Source organism: Oncorhynchus kisutch, linkage group LG28 (assembly GCF_002021735.2).
Source record: "Oncorhynchus kisutch isolate 150728-3 linkage group LG28, Okis_V2, whole genome shotgun sequence".
Taxonomy (NCBI): Eukaryota; Metazoa; Chordata; class Actinopteri; order Salmoniformes; family Salmonidae; genus Oncorhynchus; species Oncorhynchus kisutch.
The window spans coordinates 42,060,792-42,078,935 of NC_034201.2; the positions used below are offsets into that span (position 1 = coordinate 42,060,792).

The 18,144-nt window shown below is 43.8% G+C and overlaps 1 protein-coding gene across 2 annotated transcripts in view; it reads left to right on the plus strand.

The window, feature by feature from the left end:
- The window catches only part of LOC109873045 (serine/threonine-protein phosphatase 2A 55 kDa regulatory subunit B beta isoform), a 174,031-nt gene that overhangs the window by 149,787 nt on the left and 6,100 nt on the right, over window positions 1–18,144 (plus strand). For both annotated transcript variants that reach the window (XM_031807629.1, XM_020464547.2), the window contains exons 3-4: window positions 405–570; window positions 1,271–1,383. In XM_031807629.1, the coding sequence (XP_031663489.1) occupies window positions 405–570; window positions 1,271–1,383 (279 nt within the window). The remainder of the gene's footprint in view (window positions 1–404; window positions 571–1,270; window positions 1,384–18,144) is intronic.

Here is an 18,144-nt window from a genome sequence, read left to right on the forward strand (position 1 = left end):
TTTGCTGCTGTGCAAGTCTTGGGTTGCTGTTTCCTTAATGTTGCCTATTCATGGCAAATAGGACGATCCCCACTCTCTGTATCCTCCCCTGTATCCTCCCCTGTATCCTCATGCTGAAACACTGGCCTATCAAATAAATGTAATCAAATTGTATTAGTCACATACAGTTTACAGCAGGTATAAATGTACAACAAAACGCTCCCTCAACAATGCAGTACATTAGTCAATAACAATACGCACAATGAAATAGTCAAACATAACAAGTTGTAGTAATAATGGATTGGATGTACATTGCTTTTACAAACATAAAGTGGGTAGTGACTAGGTCATGCAGGGCATGTCTTAATACCTGAATAATAGCAGAACATCTTCCACAAACTCAAACATACTTGTTGTTGTTTCAGAGTAAGAACCAGCCCCACAGGAGAGGGGAGTATAATGTTTACAGCACCTTCCAGAGCCACGAGCCTGAGTTTGACTACCTGAAGAGCCTGGAGATCGAGGAGAAGATCAACAAGATACGATGGCTGCCTCAACAGAACGCTGCCTACTTCCTCCTCTCCACCAATGGTGAGCCACTTCCTCCTCTCCACCAATGGCAAGCCACACTGCTAGTCCTAGTGAAATCTAGGAAGGAACAGGCGTTATGTGAGCAGAGTCGTGCCTATTCGTTCTAAAATGCTCTTGGTTGCACGTTGGTGGCGCACCTTCTACTCCTGTTTGTTCTAGTGATATCAGCATATCTAACTGCTCACTAGACCAGTCGATGTTAATGTTTGTTAATGGTTCCAATACCGTCATTACATTATTTATTGTGTTGTAAGGCCCATTCATGTTAGCCAAGCAGCTGTTTTATGTTGAGTTAAGTGCCACCAGAGACAGGAAGTGACCTTTACAATACTGCCGTACCTTTCCTTTCGCCTTTCAGTCAATGTATTAGACGGGGAACTTGAATCAGCACAGTGACTCCTGGACATCAGTGGAACAAGCTAGGCTAGCATCAGGAACTTTGATCAGGTTAATTGGAGGCTGATATATTTCTTATCTATTTATGTCATGCCAAACCTCAGCAGTGGCCTGCTTCCAATACTGTAGCAGCACAGCAGACTACTGAGTCCCCCTCCTCTCCTTAGTACAGATGGCCAGCCAGTCAGCCAGGCCATCACACCTTTCCTTTAGCCAATCCCAAGCCTGCTGTTACTCATCCCTCTCTCCCCTCCTCCACCCCTCCCTCCCCTCCTTCCTCCTCCTCCTCCTCTCCTCCCTGCAGATAAAACAGTGAAGCTGTGGAAGGTCAGTGAGCGGGACAAGAGACCGGAGGGCTACAACCTGAAGGACGAGGAAGGGAGGATCCGTGACCCCACCACCATCACTGCCCTGCGGGTAAGATGCCAACCCTTCCCCCGCTACAGTGTCACCACAGCCTGCCCGGTCATCTCTGTGCCCACATTTGCAGTGCTACATACAGAATTTGAATGCGTCTGTTTTCCTTCCTCTGGAAACCTGTGACATTATCTCTCCCCATGGCAGCCTAAGCCTCCATCTCTCCCAGTGCCACCGAGAGATTCAAGAAACCGGCCTGGTTTCAGATCTTGCCAAATGCACGTGTCTGTCAGTGTGGGGGTGGGGAGGGGATTGTCCGGTTCTTAGATGGGGGTGTGACACCAGGCACCCATGCTGCTGACCACACATTAGCCAGGTCCTGGGGTGCCCCATCTGTCTACACCAGCTTGTACCCAGGGGTCAGCATGGGGTCAAATATAGGGCTGGGCGATATATCAAATACATTTGATTAATTCATGTTTTTACGTGATATTCCAAATACCTGTATTGCAGAATCAAGGTTGTTTGTATTTTTCGTTTTTATGAGCGTCCTCTTGTTCTCATTGTTTTTTTGGTCTCGTCTCGTTCGCTCCTTCTGTGCTGTGCACCTTCCTATTTACACCAGAGATGTGTATATAATAATGATGCTAATGTCTCCGCCCTAACAATGGGAGTCGTTGTGCCAAAGGCGGGAAGGCAGGCGACAAGCTTAGGTTCAAAATAAGCGCATAGAAATGCATTGGGCTTATTTTGGACAGGTTTTGGTGAGAATGAAACCTCCGGCTTTGCGTCATTCTCCCAAGCCCCTCCCCCTACCACTCACAACAACAAAGATCAGTGATCACTTTTTCCTCTCTGACAAAGGGTTTCAACTCACTATTTGCATTTGAGGTTTGGTCCGACAGAATGGGTCATATGGACACCAAAACACATGGAGACATTATTTTACTGTTCTAGAGAAGGTAACCTTTCAAACCATACCCTGTTTATGTTTCAACTCCTCACATTTCGAGCAGAGCAGACACTACTAAAACGTATGTACCAATTGTAGTCAGGAAGCAGGTGCAGAAGGTTAGTTTAATAGTAAGAAGCATGAAGATGAACAAAACAGGAGAAGCATACAGATCGTAAATAAAACCAATACTGTCTAATGACTGAGGCTACTGAGGGCTAAGTAAAGGGAGAGTAATCGGGGTGATGATGAGGTCCAGGTGTGCGTAATGATGGGGACCAGGTGTGCGTGATGATGGGGACCAGGTGTGCGTGATGATGGGGACCAGGTGTGCGTAATGATAGGGACCAGGTGTGCGTAATGATGGGGACCAGGTGTGCGTAATGACGGGGAGCAGGTATGCGTAATGATGGGGAGCAGGTGTGCGTGATGATGGGACCAGGTGTGCGTGATGATGGGGACCAGGTGTGCGTAATGATAGGGACCCGGTGTGTGTAATGATGGGGACCAGGTGTGCGTAATGATGGGGACCAGGTGTGCGTAATTATAGGGACCAGGTGTGCGTAATGATGGGGACCAGGTGTGCGTGATTCTGGGGACCAGGTGTGTGTATTGATGGGGACCAGGTGTGCGTAATGATGGGGACCAGGTGTGCGTAATGATGGGGACCAGGTGTGCATAATGATGGGGACCCGGTGTGCGTAATGATGGGGACCAGGTGTGCGTAATAATAATTGCCAGGACCGGTGGTTAGTAGACCGGTGACGTCGAACGCCGGGGTCCCGGGAGTAGGCGTGACACCAATGAATATTCATTCTGGAAAATGAATGATCAGTTTGTCGTGCGAGCATTATGGTACCAATGCTAGCAGCATTTTAGTCAAATAAAGATTGTTATACAAGCTGTTTAGTGTAGATTATGATTATGATTTTTCAACGCCGATACCGATTATTGGACGATTTTTTGAATGTATTTGTAATAATGACAATTGCAACAATACTGAATGAACACTTATTTTAACTTTAATATAATACATCAATAGAAATCGATTTAGCCTCAAATAAATAATGAAACATGTTCAATTTGGTTTAAATAATACAAAAATGAAATGTTGGAGAAGAAAGTAAAAGTGCAATATGTGCTATGTAAGAAGGGAGACGGACAGACGGGTGCGTTCACAACAATTTGCCTTGTTAACTGAATTCACAGCTTGTGAAATTATACCTGGATCCAAATGGGCTAAACTTGAAATAAATAAATGAGTTAACTACTCACTAGCACGTGGGCTTGTGCTTGAGAGACTGTTTGTGAGACCAGTGTTGATTTTCTATAATGCCTGCTATATTATCAGTGATTATTCATGGTTCTGGTTATATTTATAACAAAAAGGGCATTTTTATAGACTGACCTGAAAGCCAGATCAGTGATTATTGCAAAAACAGCAGGTTAAACTATTTTTGATAGAATAATTAAATGATTAGTGGGTTTTATGGTTGTGTAAGGCTCATATTCAGCCTAGGTATCATTACAAAAACTCTGAATTCATTAGGTTATTGCTGACTGTTTTAAATGCTGTATAATTTAACTTTAAATTGTACAACAAAGCTTATTTAGAAAAAAAAACATTTAAACAAAAATCTAGATATATACAGTGAGATATGTGTTTTCAGCCCTAATCAAATATCAGCCCCGTCTCCATGGAAACACGGACAGCCGGATGTTAGTTACATGTTCATATCAGCTCCAACGGCAGCTTTCAGATGATAAGACCGTGATACCATACAGGTTATATCTGGTGCTTGTTGTGATACGTGAAAAAACAACCCAGAACAAACATCCTCTCCCTTTTCTTCACCACTCTTATAGATAAAAACATTTAAAAAGATAGTGAAATTGACACATTTTCCATTGTTCAAGAGCTCAGTCCTCCTCAGTAAATATAAGATTGATTTAGAAAAGTGAGCTGTGCAGAAACTATATCAATATTTGGACCCCTGGCTCGCCCCAATCATCCTTATCTCTTCATGCTCTTATTTTCCACTCTGGACCCAAATTGACCCTTACACAACACAGCCTTTGGAAATCAATAGGAATCACATGATGCCTGAGAGAGAGATGGGATTGTGAAACATAATGGAATGGGAACAAGCTGGTGGGAGGGAGGGACAGTGTTCCAGGTCTGCTCAGTTAGAGACTCCCAGGTTCACAGATGATTGGGACTCCTGGCTGTCAGTCATTCTGAGAGAAAACATGATGTCACCATTCAGAGAGGATGCAGAATTCACTGTCAGTCTGTCCCATTTCCCTGGCCTGCAGGGGACCTTACTGACTACACTGAATCCTCTTCCTCAGAACCACTGTGGGTTTAGGGTGAGACGGTACACTTGAAAGAGGATTTACTATCAATTTGGTTTGAGGGAAGAGGGGATACCTAATCAGTTGACCAACTGAATGCATTCAACTGAAATGTGTCTTCTGTATTTAATCCAACCCCTCCAATTCAGAGAGGTGTGGGGGGCTGCCTTAATCGACATCCATATTTTCGGCACCCGGGGAACAGTGGGTTAACTGTCTTGCACAGGGGCAGAACGACAGATTTTCATCTTGTCATGTCGGGGATTTGATCCAGGAACCTTTTGGTTCGTGGCCCAACGCTCTAACCACTAGGAAACCTGCCGCTGGGTTTGCTATGCGTCTCCTATCCTATCTCAAGTGAACATATCACCCGCTTGGATTGATTCACGTCCAGTTCTTTCTAATGAGTAATAGTTGTAGACGGAAGCAGTTCCTCTCAGTGCTGGCTGCTTCATCTGACGAACAGACATTGAGGTATGAGTTAATGACCTCAGCAGTCTCTGCAGCATGCTCCTCCTCCACCTCCGCTGTGTGATGTTGTGACCCTGGTGCTGAGAGACACTCATCATGCTAGCAGACTCATATCTGATAATCACATTGGCCGTGCTGTGCCAGGCTGGGCCCTGCCTGTGTCTGTGTGTGTGTGTGTGTGTGTGTGGGGGGGGGGGGGGGGGGGGGGGGTGACAGATGGTTTGTGATCCCTATCAGACAGCTACCCAATAATGGTCAGCCAAGCATTCGCCTCGCAGTGAGTGTACATCAGTGGACATGTCCCACTCCCCCTCTCTGTCACAAGATATCATATATCAGTGGACATGTCCCACTCTGTCACAAGATATCATATATCAGTGGACATGTCCCACTCCCCCTCTCTGTCACAAGATATCATATATCAGTGGACATGTCCCACTCCCTCTCTGTCACAAGATATCATACATCAGTGGACATGTCCCACTCCCCCTCTCTGTCACAAGATATGATATATCAGTGGACATGTCCCACTCCCCCTCTGTCACAAGATACCATATATCAGTGGACATGTCCCACTTCCTCTCTGTCACAAGATATCATATATCAGTGGACATGTCCCACTCTGTCACAAGATATCATATATCAGTGGACATGTCCCACTCCCCCTCTGTCACAAGATATCATATATCAGTGGACATGTCCCACTCCCCCTCTCTGTCACAAGATATCATATATCAGTGGACATGTCCCACTCCCTCTCTGTCACAAGATATCATATATCAGTGGACATGTCCCACTCCCTCTCTGTCACAAGATATCATATATCAGTGGACATGTCCCACTCCCCCTCTCTGTCACAAGATATCATATATCAGTGGACATGTCCCACTCCCCCTCTCTGTCACAAGATATCATATATCAGTGGACATGTCCCACTCCCTCTCTGTCACAAGATATCATATATCAGTGGACATGTCCCACTCCCCCTCTGTCACAAGATACCATATATCAGTGGACATGTCCCACTCCCTCTCTGTCACAAGATATCATATATCAGTGGACATGTCCCACTCCCCCTCTGTCACAAGATATCATATATCAGTGGACATGTCCCACTCCCCCTCTGTCACAAGATATCATATATCAGTGGACATGTCCCACTCCCCCTCTGTCACAAGATATCACTCTCCTCTCTCCCTCTTTCTCTCCCCTTCCTTCCCTCTCTCTCTGTCTCTCTCCCTGTTTCTCTATCTGTCTCTCTCTGTCTCTATCTCTGTCTGTTTATGTCTCTATCTCTGTCTGTTTATGTCTCCATCTGTCTCTCTGTGTTTCTCTGTCGCTATCTGTCTCTGTTTCTCTCTCTGTCTCTGTCTCTCTCCCTGTTTCTCTCTCTGTCTCTATCTGTCTCTCTCTGTCTCTATCTGTATCTGTCTCTATCTGTCTCTGTCTCTCTCTGTCTCTGTCTCTCTTGCTGTCTCTCTCCATGTCTCTCTCTGTATCTGTCTCTCTGTCTCTCTCTCTCTGTCTCTGTCTCTCTCCCTGTTTCTCTCTCTCTGTCTCTATCTGTATCTGTCTCTGTCTCTCTCTGTCTCTCTCCCTGTTTCTCTCTCTGTATCTGTCTCTCTCTCTCTGTCTCTCTCTCTTTCTCTCTCTGTCTCTCTCCCTGTTTCTCTATCTGTCTCTCTCTGTATCTGTCTCTGTCTCTCTCCCTGTTTCTCTCTCTGTCTCTAGCTGTCTCTCTCTGTATCTGTCTCTGTCTCTCTCCCTGTTTCTCTCTCTATCTCTATCTGTCTCTCAATTCAATTCAATTCAATTCAATTCAATTCAATTCAAGGGCTTTATTGGCATGGGAAACATGTGTTAACATTGCCAAAGCAAGTGAGGTAGACAACATACAAAGTGGATATATAAAGTGAAAAACAACAAAAATTAACAGTAAACATTACACATACAGAAGTTTCAAAACAGTAAAGACATTACAAATGTCATATGATATATATATACAGTGTTTTGACAATGTACAAATGGTTAAAGGACACAAGATAAAAATAAATAAGCATAAATATGGGTTGTATTTACAATGGGAGTTTGTTCTTCACTGGTTGCCCTTTTCTCGTGGCAACAGGTCACAAATCTTGCTGCTGTGATGGCACACTGTGGAATTTCACCCAGTAGATATGGGAGTTTATCAAAATTGGGTTTGTTTTCGAATTCTTTGTGGATCTGTGTAATCTGAGGGAAATATGTTTCTCTAATATGGTCATACATTGGGCAGGAGGTTAGGAAGTGCAGCTCAGTTTCCACCTCATTTTGTGGGCAGTGTGCACATTGCCTGTCTTCTCTTGAGAGCCTTGTCTGCCTATGGCAGTCTTTCTCAATAGCAAGGCTATGCTCACTGAGTCTCTCTTTCCTTAAGTATGGGTCAGTCACAGTGGTCAGGTATTCTGCCACTGTGTACTCTCTGTTTAGGGCCAAATAGCATTCTAGTTTGCTCTGTTTTTTTGTTAATTCTTTCCAGTGTGTCAAGTAATTTTTGTTTTCTCATGATTTGGTTGGGTCTAATTGTGCTGCTGTCCTGGGGCTCTGTGGGGTGTGTTTGTGTTTGTGAACAGAGCCCCAGGACCAGCTTGCTTAGGGGACTCTTCTCCAGGTTCATCTCTCTGTAGGTGATGGCTTTGCTATGGAAGGTTTGGGAATCGCTTCCTTTTAGGTGGTTGTAGAATTAAATGGCTCTTTTCTGGATTTTGATAATTAGTGGGTATCGGCCTAATTCTGCTCTGCATGCATTATTTGGTGTTCTACGTTGTACACTGGGGATATTTCTGCAGAATTCTGCATGCAGTCTCAATTTGGTGTTTGTCCCATTTTGTGAAATCTTGGTTGGTGAGCGGACCCCAGACCTCACAACCATAAAGGGCAATGGGCTCTCTGACTGATTAAAGTATTTTTAGCCAGATCCTAATTGGTATGTTGAATTTTATGTTCCTTTTGATGGCATAGAATGCCCTTCTTGCCTTGTCTCCTAGATCGTTCCCAGCTTTGTGGAAGTTACCTGTGGCGCTGATGTTTAGGCCAAGGTGTGTGCTCTAGGGCAATGGTGTCTAGATGGAATATGTATTTGTGGTCCTGGCGACGTGACCTTTTTTGGAACACCATTATTTTGGTCTTACTGAGATTTACTGTCAGGGCCCAGGTCTGACAGAATCTGTGCAGAATATCTAGGTGCTGCTGTAGGCCCTCCTTGGTTGGTGACAGAAGTACCAGATCATCAGCAAACAGTAGACACTTGACTTCAGATTCTAGTAGTGTGAAGCCTGGTGCTGCAGACTTTTCTAGTGCCCGCGCCAATTCGTTGATATATATGTTGAAGAGGGTGGGGCTTAAGCCGCATCCCTGTCTCAACCCACGGCAACGTGGGAAGAAATGTGTGTTTTTTGACCATTTTAACCGCACACTTGTTGTTTGTGTACATGGATTTTATAATGTCGTATGTTTTAGCCCCAAAACCACTTTCCATCCATTTGTATAGCAGACCCTCATGCCAAATTGAGTCGAAGGCTTTTTTTGAAATCAACAAAGCATGAGAAGACTTTGCCTTTGTTTTGATTTGTTTGGTTGTCAATTAGGGTGTGCAGGGTGAATACATGGTCTGTTGTACGATAATTTGGTTAAAAGCCAATTTGACATTTGCTCAGTACATTGTTTTCATTGAGGAAATGTACGAGTCTGCTGTTAATGAATATGCAGAGGATTATCCCAAGGTTGCTGTTGACGCATATCTCACGGTAGTTATTGTGGTCAAATTTGTCTCCACTTTTGTGGAATGGGGTGATCAGTCCTTGGTTCCAAATATTGGGGAAGATGCCAGAGCTAAGGATGATGTTAAAGAGTTTTAGTATAGCCAATTGGAATTTGTTGTGTGTATATTTGATCATTTCATTAAGGATACCATCAACACCACATGCCTTTTTGGGTTGGAGGGTTTTTATTTTGTCCTGTAGCTCATTCAAGGTAATTGGAGAATCCAGTGGGTTCTGGTAGTCTTTAATAGTTGATTCTAAGATTTGTATTTGATCCTGTATATGTCTTTGCTCTTTATTCTTTGTTATAGAGTCGGCAGGATAGCCTAGTGGTTAGAGTGTTGGACTAGTAACCGGAAGGTTGCAAGTTCAAATCCTGAGCTGACAAGGTACAGGCAGTTAACCCACTGTTCCTAGGCTGTAATTGAAAATAAGAATTTGTTCTTAACTGACTTGCCTAGTTAAATAAAAAATAGAGCCAAAAATATTGGAGAAGTGGTTTACACATACATCTCCATTTTGGATAGATAATTCTTTGTGTCGTTGTTTGTTTAGTGTTTTGCAATTTTCCCAGGAGTGGTTATAGTCTATGGATTCTTCAATTGCATTGAGCTGATTTCTGACATGCTGTTCCTTCTTTTCCCGTAGTATATTTCTGTATTGTTTTAGTGATTCACCATAGTGAAGGCGTAGACTCAGGTTTTCCGTGTCTCTATGTTTTTGGTTGGACAGGTTTCTCAATTTCTTTCTTAGATTTTTGCATTCTTCATCAAACCATTTGTCATTGTTGTTCATTTTCTTCGGTTTTCTATTTGAGATTTTAGATTTGATAGGGAAGCTGAGAGGTCAAATATACTGTTAAGATTTTCTACTGCCAAGTTTACACCTTCACTATTACAGTGGAACGTTTTACCCAGGAAATTGTCTAAAAGGGATTGAATTTGTTGTTGCCTAATTGTTTTTTGGTAGGTTTCCAAACTGCATTCCTTCCATCTATAGCATTTCTTAATGTTACTCAGTTCCTTTGGCTTTGATGCCTCATGATTGAGTTTTGCTCTGTTCAAGTAGACTGTGATTTTGCTGTGGTCTGATAGGGGTGTCAGTGGGCTGACTGTGAACGCTCTGAGAGACTCTGGGTTGAGGTCAGTGATAAAGTAGTCCACAGTACTACTGCCTAGAGATGAGCTATAGGTGTACCTACCACAGGAGTCCCCTCGAAGCCTACCATTGACTATGTACATACCCAGTGTGCGACAGAGCTGTAGGAGTTGTGACCCGTTTTTGTTGGTTATGTTGTCATAGTTGTGTCTAGAGGGGCATATGGGGGAGGGAGTGCTGTCACCTGCAGGCAGGTGTTTGTCTCCCTGTGTTCTGAGGGTGTCAGGTTCTTGTCCGGTTCTGGCGTTTAAGTCGCCACAGACTAGTACGTGTCCCTGGGCCTGGAAATGATTGATTTCCCCCTCCAGGATGGAGAAGCTGTTAAAATATAGGGATTCTAGTGGGGGGATATAGGTAGCACACAGGAGGACATTTTTCTCTGTTAAGTTAATTTCCTTTTGAATTTCTAGCCAAATGTAAAATGTTCCTGTTTTGATTAATTTAATGAGTTAGGTCTGCTCTATACCAAATTAGCATACCCCCTGAGTCCCTTCCCTGTTTCACACCTGGTAGTTTGGTGGATGGGACTACCAGCTCTCTGTAACCTAGAGGGCAACCAGTGGGTCCGTCTCTTCTATACCAGGTTTCTTGCAGGATGACAATGTCTATATTACCGATTTCCGGGTTCCTGCTCTTTAGGCCAAAGGCAGATGACCTCAGGCCTGGGATATTCCAGGATAATATAGTGAAGGATTTGTGTTCCATAAAGTGTCCAATGTTGTTGGTCGTGGTTTGGCCTCAGGCCAGTAAGTGTGAGCAGAGCCTGCTGAGCATCTGGTACATGCCATTGGCCTGGGCGAGTGTAAGAGTGGGGGTTGGGCCTGTTTGCCCGCTCACTACCTGAGCGTATGTGTGACTTCCATGTTGAGGCCCACTTTGCGGGGGTGGGGTGCATGGGGTGGGCAGGAGGGGCATAGATCTGATCTGAAGGGGCCTAAATGGGGTGTGGGCATGGTTGACATGGGGGGGTGTTGATTGGTTGGGGTGTGTGTGTGGATGTGGCTGGGGGTGCTGTGGTCTGGATGTAAGTCCTTTTGGCGTGGGTCCTCTATGTCTAGGTCCAGGGGGGGGGGGGGGGGGGGGGGTCTGGGAGGGGGTCTCTCTGGTCTGGGTGGGGTGTCTATTGATCTGTTGCTCCTGTGTGAATTGTTGGGGATACATTTGAGAGTGATGTCCTTTAGAGTCCGGGCAAAGGTGGGCACTGCTGCCTTGTAGCGGTGGACCTGTTCAAGTCCAGGGTGGAGTGGTGGGCCAGGAAAACATTTGGTTCTGTCTCTATCTGTCTCTCTCCCTGTTTCTCTCTCAGCTGAATATTTTTTGCTTTCCCCCTCTCTGTGCTGAGCCTATAGACCATTAGAGAATGAGGGATTATGGCTGAGAACTGTAGAAATCTCATTCTAAGTGTAAAGTGTGTGGTATGTGTGCGTGTGTATGTGTGTCTGTGGGGAGACAGGCAGGGGGGGGCATTTATCACTGCACAGACAGGATAAAAATGTGTGTGTGTGTGTGCACACTGCCAGTGTGTGCACGTGCGTGTGCCAGTATGCGTGTGTGCATGTCTGACTGGGGCATCACAGAGAGACAGGGGCATCACAGAGAGACTGGGGGATCACAGAGAGACTGGGGCATCACAGAGAGACTGGGGCATCACAGAGAGACTGGGGGATCACAGAGAGACTGGGGGATCACAGAGAGACTGGGGGATCACAGAGAGACTGGGGGATCACAGAGAGACTGGGGTATCACAGAGAGACAGGGGCATCACAGAGAGACAGGGGCATCACAGAGAGACTGGGGGATCACAGAGAGACTGGGGTATCACAGAGAGACTGGGGCATCACAGAGAGACAGGGGCATCACAGAGAGACAGGGGCATCACAGAGAGGCAGGGGCATCACAGAGAGACTGGGAGATCACAGAGAGACTGGGGCATCACAGAGAGTAGTACTGTAGACTACTTCATCACTGACCACAACCCAGAGTCTCTCAGAGCGTTCACAGTCAGCCCACTGACACCCCTATCAGACCACAGCAAAATCACAGTCTACTTAAACAGAGCAATACTCAATCATGAGGCATCAAAGCCAAAGGAACTGAGTAACATTAGGAAATGCTATAGATGGAAGGAATGCAGTTTGGAAACCTACCAAAAAACAATTAGGCAACAACAAATTCAATCCCTTTTAGACAATTTCCTGGGTAAAACGTTCCACTGTAATAGTGAAGGTGTAAACTTGGCAGCAGAAAATCTTAACAGTATATTTGACCTCTCAGCTTCCCTATCAAATCTAAAAATCTCAAATAGAAAACCGAAGAAAATGAACAACAATGACAAATGGTTTGATGAAGAATGCAAAAATCTAAGAAAGAAATTGAGAAACCTGTCCAACCAAAAACATAGAGACACGGAAAACCTGAGTCTACGCCTTCACTATGGTGAATCACTAAAACAATACAGAAATACACTACGGGAAAAGAAGGAACAGGATGTCAGAAATCAGCTCAATGCAATTGAAGAATCCATAGACTCTAACCACTTCTGGGAAAATTGGAAAACACTAAACAAACAACAACACAAAGAATTATCTATCCAAAATGGAGATGTATGGGTAAACCACTTCTCCAATCTTTTTGGCTCTATAACAAAGAATAAAGAGCAAAAACATATACATGATTAAATACAGATCTTAGAATCAACTATTAAAGACTACCAGAACCCACTGGATTCTCCAATTACATTGAATAAGTTACAGGACAAAATAAAAACCCTCCAACCCAAAAAGGCCTGTGGTATTGATGGTATCCTCAATGAAATGATCAAATATACAGACAACAAATTCCAATTGGCTATACTAAAACTCTTTAACATCATACTTAGCTCTGGCATCTTCCCCAATATTTGGAACCAAGGACTGATCACCCCAATCCACAAAAGTGGAGACAAATTTGACCCCAATAACTAACGTGGAATATGTGTCAACATTAACCTTGGGAAAATCCTCTGCATTATCATTAACAGCAGACTCGTACATTTCCTCAATGAAAACAATGTACTGAGCAAATGTCAAATTGGCTTTTTACCAAATTACCGTACAACAGACCATGTATTCACCCTGCACACCCTAATTGGCCACCAAACAAACCAAAACAAAGGCAAAGTCTTCTCATGCTTTGTTGATTTCAAAAAAGCCTTCGACTCAATTTGGCATGAGGGTCTGCTATACAAACTGATGGAAAGTGGTGTTGGGGGTAAAACATACGACATTATAAAATCCATGTACACAAACAACAAGTGTGCGGTTAAAATTGGCAAAAAACACACACATTTCTTCACACAGGGTCGTGGGGTTAGACAGGGATGCAGCTTAAGCCCCACCCTCTTCAACATATATATCAACGAATTGGCACGGGCACTAGAAAAGTCTGCAGCACCAGGCTTCACACTACTAGAATCCGAAATCAAATGTCTGCTGTTTGCTGATGATCTGGTGCTTCTGTCACCAACCAAGGAGGGCCTACAGCAGCACCTAGATATTCTGCACAGATTCTGTCAGACCTGGGCCCTGACAGTAAATCTCAGTAAGACCAAAATAATGGTGTTCCAAAAAAGGTCCAGTCACCAGGACCACAAATACAAATTCCATCTAGACACTGTTGCACTAAAGCACACAAAAAACTATACATACCTTGGCCTAAACATCAGCGCCACAGGTAACTTCCACAAAGCTGTGAACGATCTGAGAGACAAGGCAAGAAGGGCATTCTATACCATCAAAAGGAACATAAATGTCAAAATACCAATTAGGATTTGGCTAAAAATACTTGAATCAGTCATAGAGCCCATTGCCCTTTATGGTTGTGAGGTCTGGGGTCCGCTCACCAACCAAGACTTCACAAAATGGGACAAACACCAAATTGAGACTGCACACAGAATTCTACAAAAATATCCTCAGTGTACAACGTAGAACACCAAATAATGCATGCAGAGCAGAATTAGGCCGATACCCACTAATTATCAAAATCCAGAAAAGAGCCGTTAAATTGTATAACCACCTAAAAGGAAGCGATTCCCAAACCTTCCATAACAAAGCCATCACCTACAGAGAGATGAACCTGGAGAAGAGTCCCCTAAGCAAGCTTGTCCTGGGGCTCTGTAGGGTGTGTTTGTGTTTGTGAACAGAGCCCCAGGACAACAGCACAATTAGACCCAACGAAATCATGAGAAAACAAAAAGATAATTACTTGACACATTGGAAAGAATTAACAAAAAAACAGAGCAAACTAGAATGCTATTTGGCCCTACACAGAGAGTACACAGTGGAATACCTGTGACTGACCCAAACTTAAGGAAAGCTTTGACTATGTACAGACTCAGTGAGCATAGCCTTGCTATTGAGAAAGGCCGCCGTAGGCAGACATGGCTCTCAAGAGAAGACAGGCTATGTGCTCACTGCCCACAAAATGAGGTGGAAACTGAGCTGCACTTCCTAACCTCCTGCCCAATGTTTGACCATATTAGAGAGACATATTTCCCTCAGATTACACAGATCCACAAAGAATTCGAAAACAAATCCAATTTTGGAAAACTCCCATATCTACTGGGTGAAATTCCACAGTGTGCCATCACAGCAGCAAGATTTGTGACCTGTTGCCACGAGAAAAGGGCAACCAGTGAAGAACAAACACCATTGTAAATACAACCCATATTTATGCTTATTTATTTTATCTTGTGTCCTTTAACCATTTGTAAATTGTTAAAACACTGTATATATATAATATGACATTTGTAATGTCTTTATTGTTTTGAAACTTCTGTATGTGTAATGTTTACTGTTAATTGTTATTGTTTTTCACTTTATATATTCACTTTATATATTATCTACCTCACTTGCTTTGGCAATGTTTACACATGTTTCCCATGCCAATAAAGCCCTTGAATTGAATTGAATTGACAGGGGCATCACAGAGAGACAGGGGCATCACAGAGAGACTGGGGGATCACAGAGAGACTGGGGCATCACAGGGGGATCACAGAGAGACTGGGGGAGGGTCTCTATCAATAACATATGCAACACCTGCCAGCTCCACACAAATGAAAGAGTAGTCAGTGCTACTGGCTGACCTGTATACATTACAAACCTTTTTTTGGTATCAAGATACACTACATGACCAAAAGTATATGGACACCTGCTCGTCGAACATCTCATTCCTAAATCATCGTTATTAATATGGAGTTGGTCCTCCCTTTGCTGCTATGACAGCCTCCACTCCTCTGGGAAGGCTTTCCACTAGATGTTGGAACATTGCTGCTATGACAGCCTCCACTCCTCTGGGAAGGCTTTCCACTAGATGTTGGAACATTGCTGCTATAACAGTCTCCACTCCTCTGGGAAGGCTTTCCACTAAATGTTGGAACATTGCTGCTATGACAGCCTCCACTCCTCTGGGAAGGCTTTCCACTAGATGTTGGAACATTGCTGCTATGACAGTCTCCACTCCTCTGGGAAGGCTTTCCACTAGATGTTGGAACATTGCTGCTATGACAGCCTCCACTCCTCTGGGAAGGCTTTCCACTAGATGTTGGAACGTTGCTGCGAGAACTTGCTTCCATTCAGTCACAAGCGCATTAGTGAGGTCGGGCACTGATGTTGGACGATTAGGCCTGGCTCGTAGTCAGCGTTCTAATTCATCCCAAAGGTGTTCGATGGGGTTGAGGTCAGGGCTCTGTGCAGTTTAGTCAAGTTCTTCCACACAGATCTCGACAAGCCATTTCTGTATGGACCTCACTTTGTGCACGGGTCATTGTCATGCTGAAACAGGAAAGGACCTTCCCCAAACTGTTGCCACACAGTTGGAAGCACATCATCGTCTAGAGTGCCATTGTATACTGTAGCATTAAGATTTCCCTTCACTGGAACTAAGGGGCCTAGCCTGAACCATGAAAAACAGCCCCAGAGCATTAATCCTCCTCCACCAAACTTGACAGTTGGCAGTATGCATTGGGGCAGGTAGCGTTCTCCTGGCATCCGCCAAACCCAGATTTGTCCGTCGGAATGCCGGATGGTAAAGCGTGATTCATCACTCCAGAGAACGTGTTTCCACTGCTCCAGAATCCAATGGCGGCGAGTTTTACACCACTCTACCCGACGCTTGGCATTGTGCATGGTGATTTTAGGCTTGTGTGCAGCTGCTCGGCCATGGAAACCCAATCCATAAAACTCCCAACAAACAGTTATTGTGCTGACGTTGCTTCCAGAGGCAGTTTGGTACTCGCTAGTGAGCTTTGCACCCGAGGACAGACGATTTGTACGCGCTTCAACACTAGGCGGACACGTTCTGTGAGCTTGTGTGGCCTGCCACTTTGCGGCTGAGCTGTTGTTGCTCCTAGACGTTTCCACTTCACAATAACAGCACTTACAGGTGACCGGGACAGCTCTAGCAGGGCAGAGATTTGATGAACTGACTGTTGGAAAGGTGGCATCCTATGACGGTGCCATGTTGAAAGTCACTGAGCTCTTCAGTAAGGCCATTCTGCTGACAATGTTTGTCTTTGGAGATTGCATGGCGGTGTGCTCGATTTTATATAAAGTTGAAGTCGGTAGTTTACATACACTTAGGTTGGACTCATTAAAACTCGTTTTTCAACCACCTCACAAATTTCTTGTTAACAAACTATAGTTTGCCAACACACTGTCAATGACACTGTCTCTACTCCAGCCACTTTAATAATGGGAAATGATGTAAATATATCACTAGCCACTTTAAACAATGCTACCTTATATAATGTTACTTACCCTACATTATTCATCTCATGTGCATACGTAGATACTGTACTCTATATCATCGACTGCATCCTTATGTAATACATGTATCACTAGCCACTTTAACTATGCCACTTGGTTTGCATACTCATCTCATATGTATATACTGTACTCGATATCATCTACTGTATCTTGCCTATGCTGCTCTGTACCATCACTCATTCATATATCCTTATGTACATATTCTTTATCCCCTTACACTGTGTATAAGACAGTAGTTTTTTGGAATTGTTAGTTAGATTACTTGTTCGTTATTACTGCATTGTCGGAACTAGAAGCACAAGCATTTCGCTACACTCGCATTAACATCTGCTAACCATGTGTATGTGACAAATAAAATTGGATTTGATTTGATTTGATTTAGTTTTGGCAAGTCGGGTTAGGACATAATTTTTCTAGCAATTGTATACAGACAGATTATTTCACTTATAATTCACTGTATCACAATTCCAGTGGGTCAGAAGTTTACATACACTACACTACGGTTACATACACTGCAGTTTGCAACTGCACATGGGGACGAAGATCGTACTTTTTGATACATTTTCTCTGGTCTGATGAAACAAAAATAGAACTGTTTGGCCATAATGACCATCGTTATGTTTGGAGGAAAAAGGGGGAGGCTTGCAAGCCGAAGAACACCAGCCCAACCGTGAAGCACAAGGGTGGAAGCATCATCTTGTAGGGGTGCTTTGCTGCAAGAGGGACTGGTACACTTCACAAAATAGATGGCATCATAAGGAAAGAAAATGATGTGGATATATTGAAGCAACATCTCAAGACATCAGACAGGAAGTTAAAGCTTGGTTGCAAATGGTTCTTCCAGATGGACAATGACCACAAGCATATTCCACATAATACAGAATGACATAATACAGAACATCATTAGACAAGAACAGGACAGAACTACATACATTTAAAAAAAGGCACACATAGCCTACATATCAATGTATACACACAAACTATCTAGGTCCAATAGGGGAGAGGCGTTGTGCCGTGAGGTGTTGCTTTATCTGTTTTTTGAAACCAGGTTTGCTGTTTATTTGAGCAAAATTAGATGGAACGAAGTTCCATGCAATAAGGACTCTATATAATATTGTACCTTTTCTTCAATTTGTTCTGGATTTGGGGACTATGAAAGACAACCTGGTGGCATGTCTGGTGGGATAAGTGTGGGATTTTCAACACATGAATGTTTCTTATAAAAAGAAGAAGTGATAGTATATAGTATATATTCTATATACTTCCGGCCCGTCCTTGGACA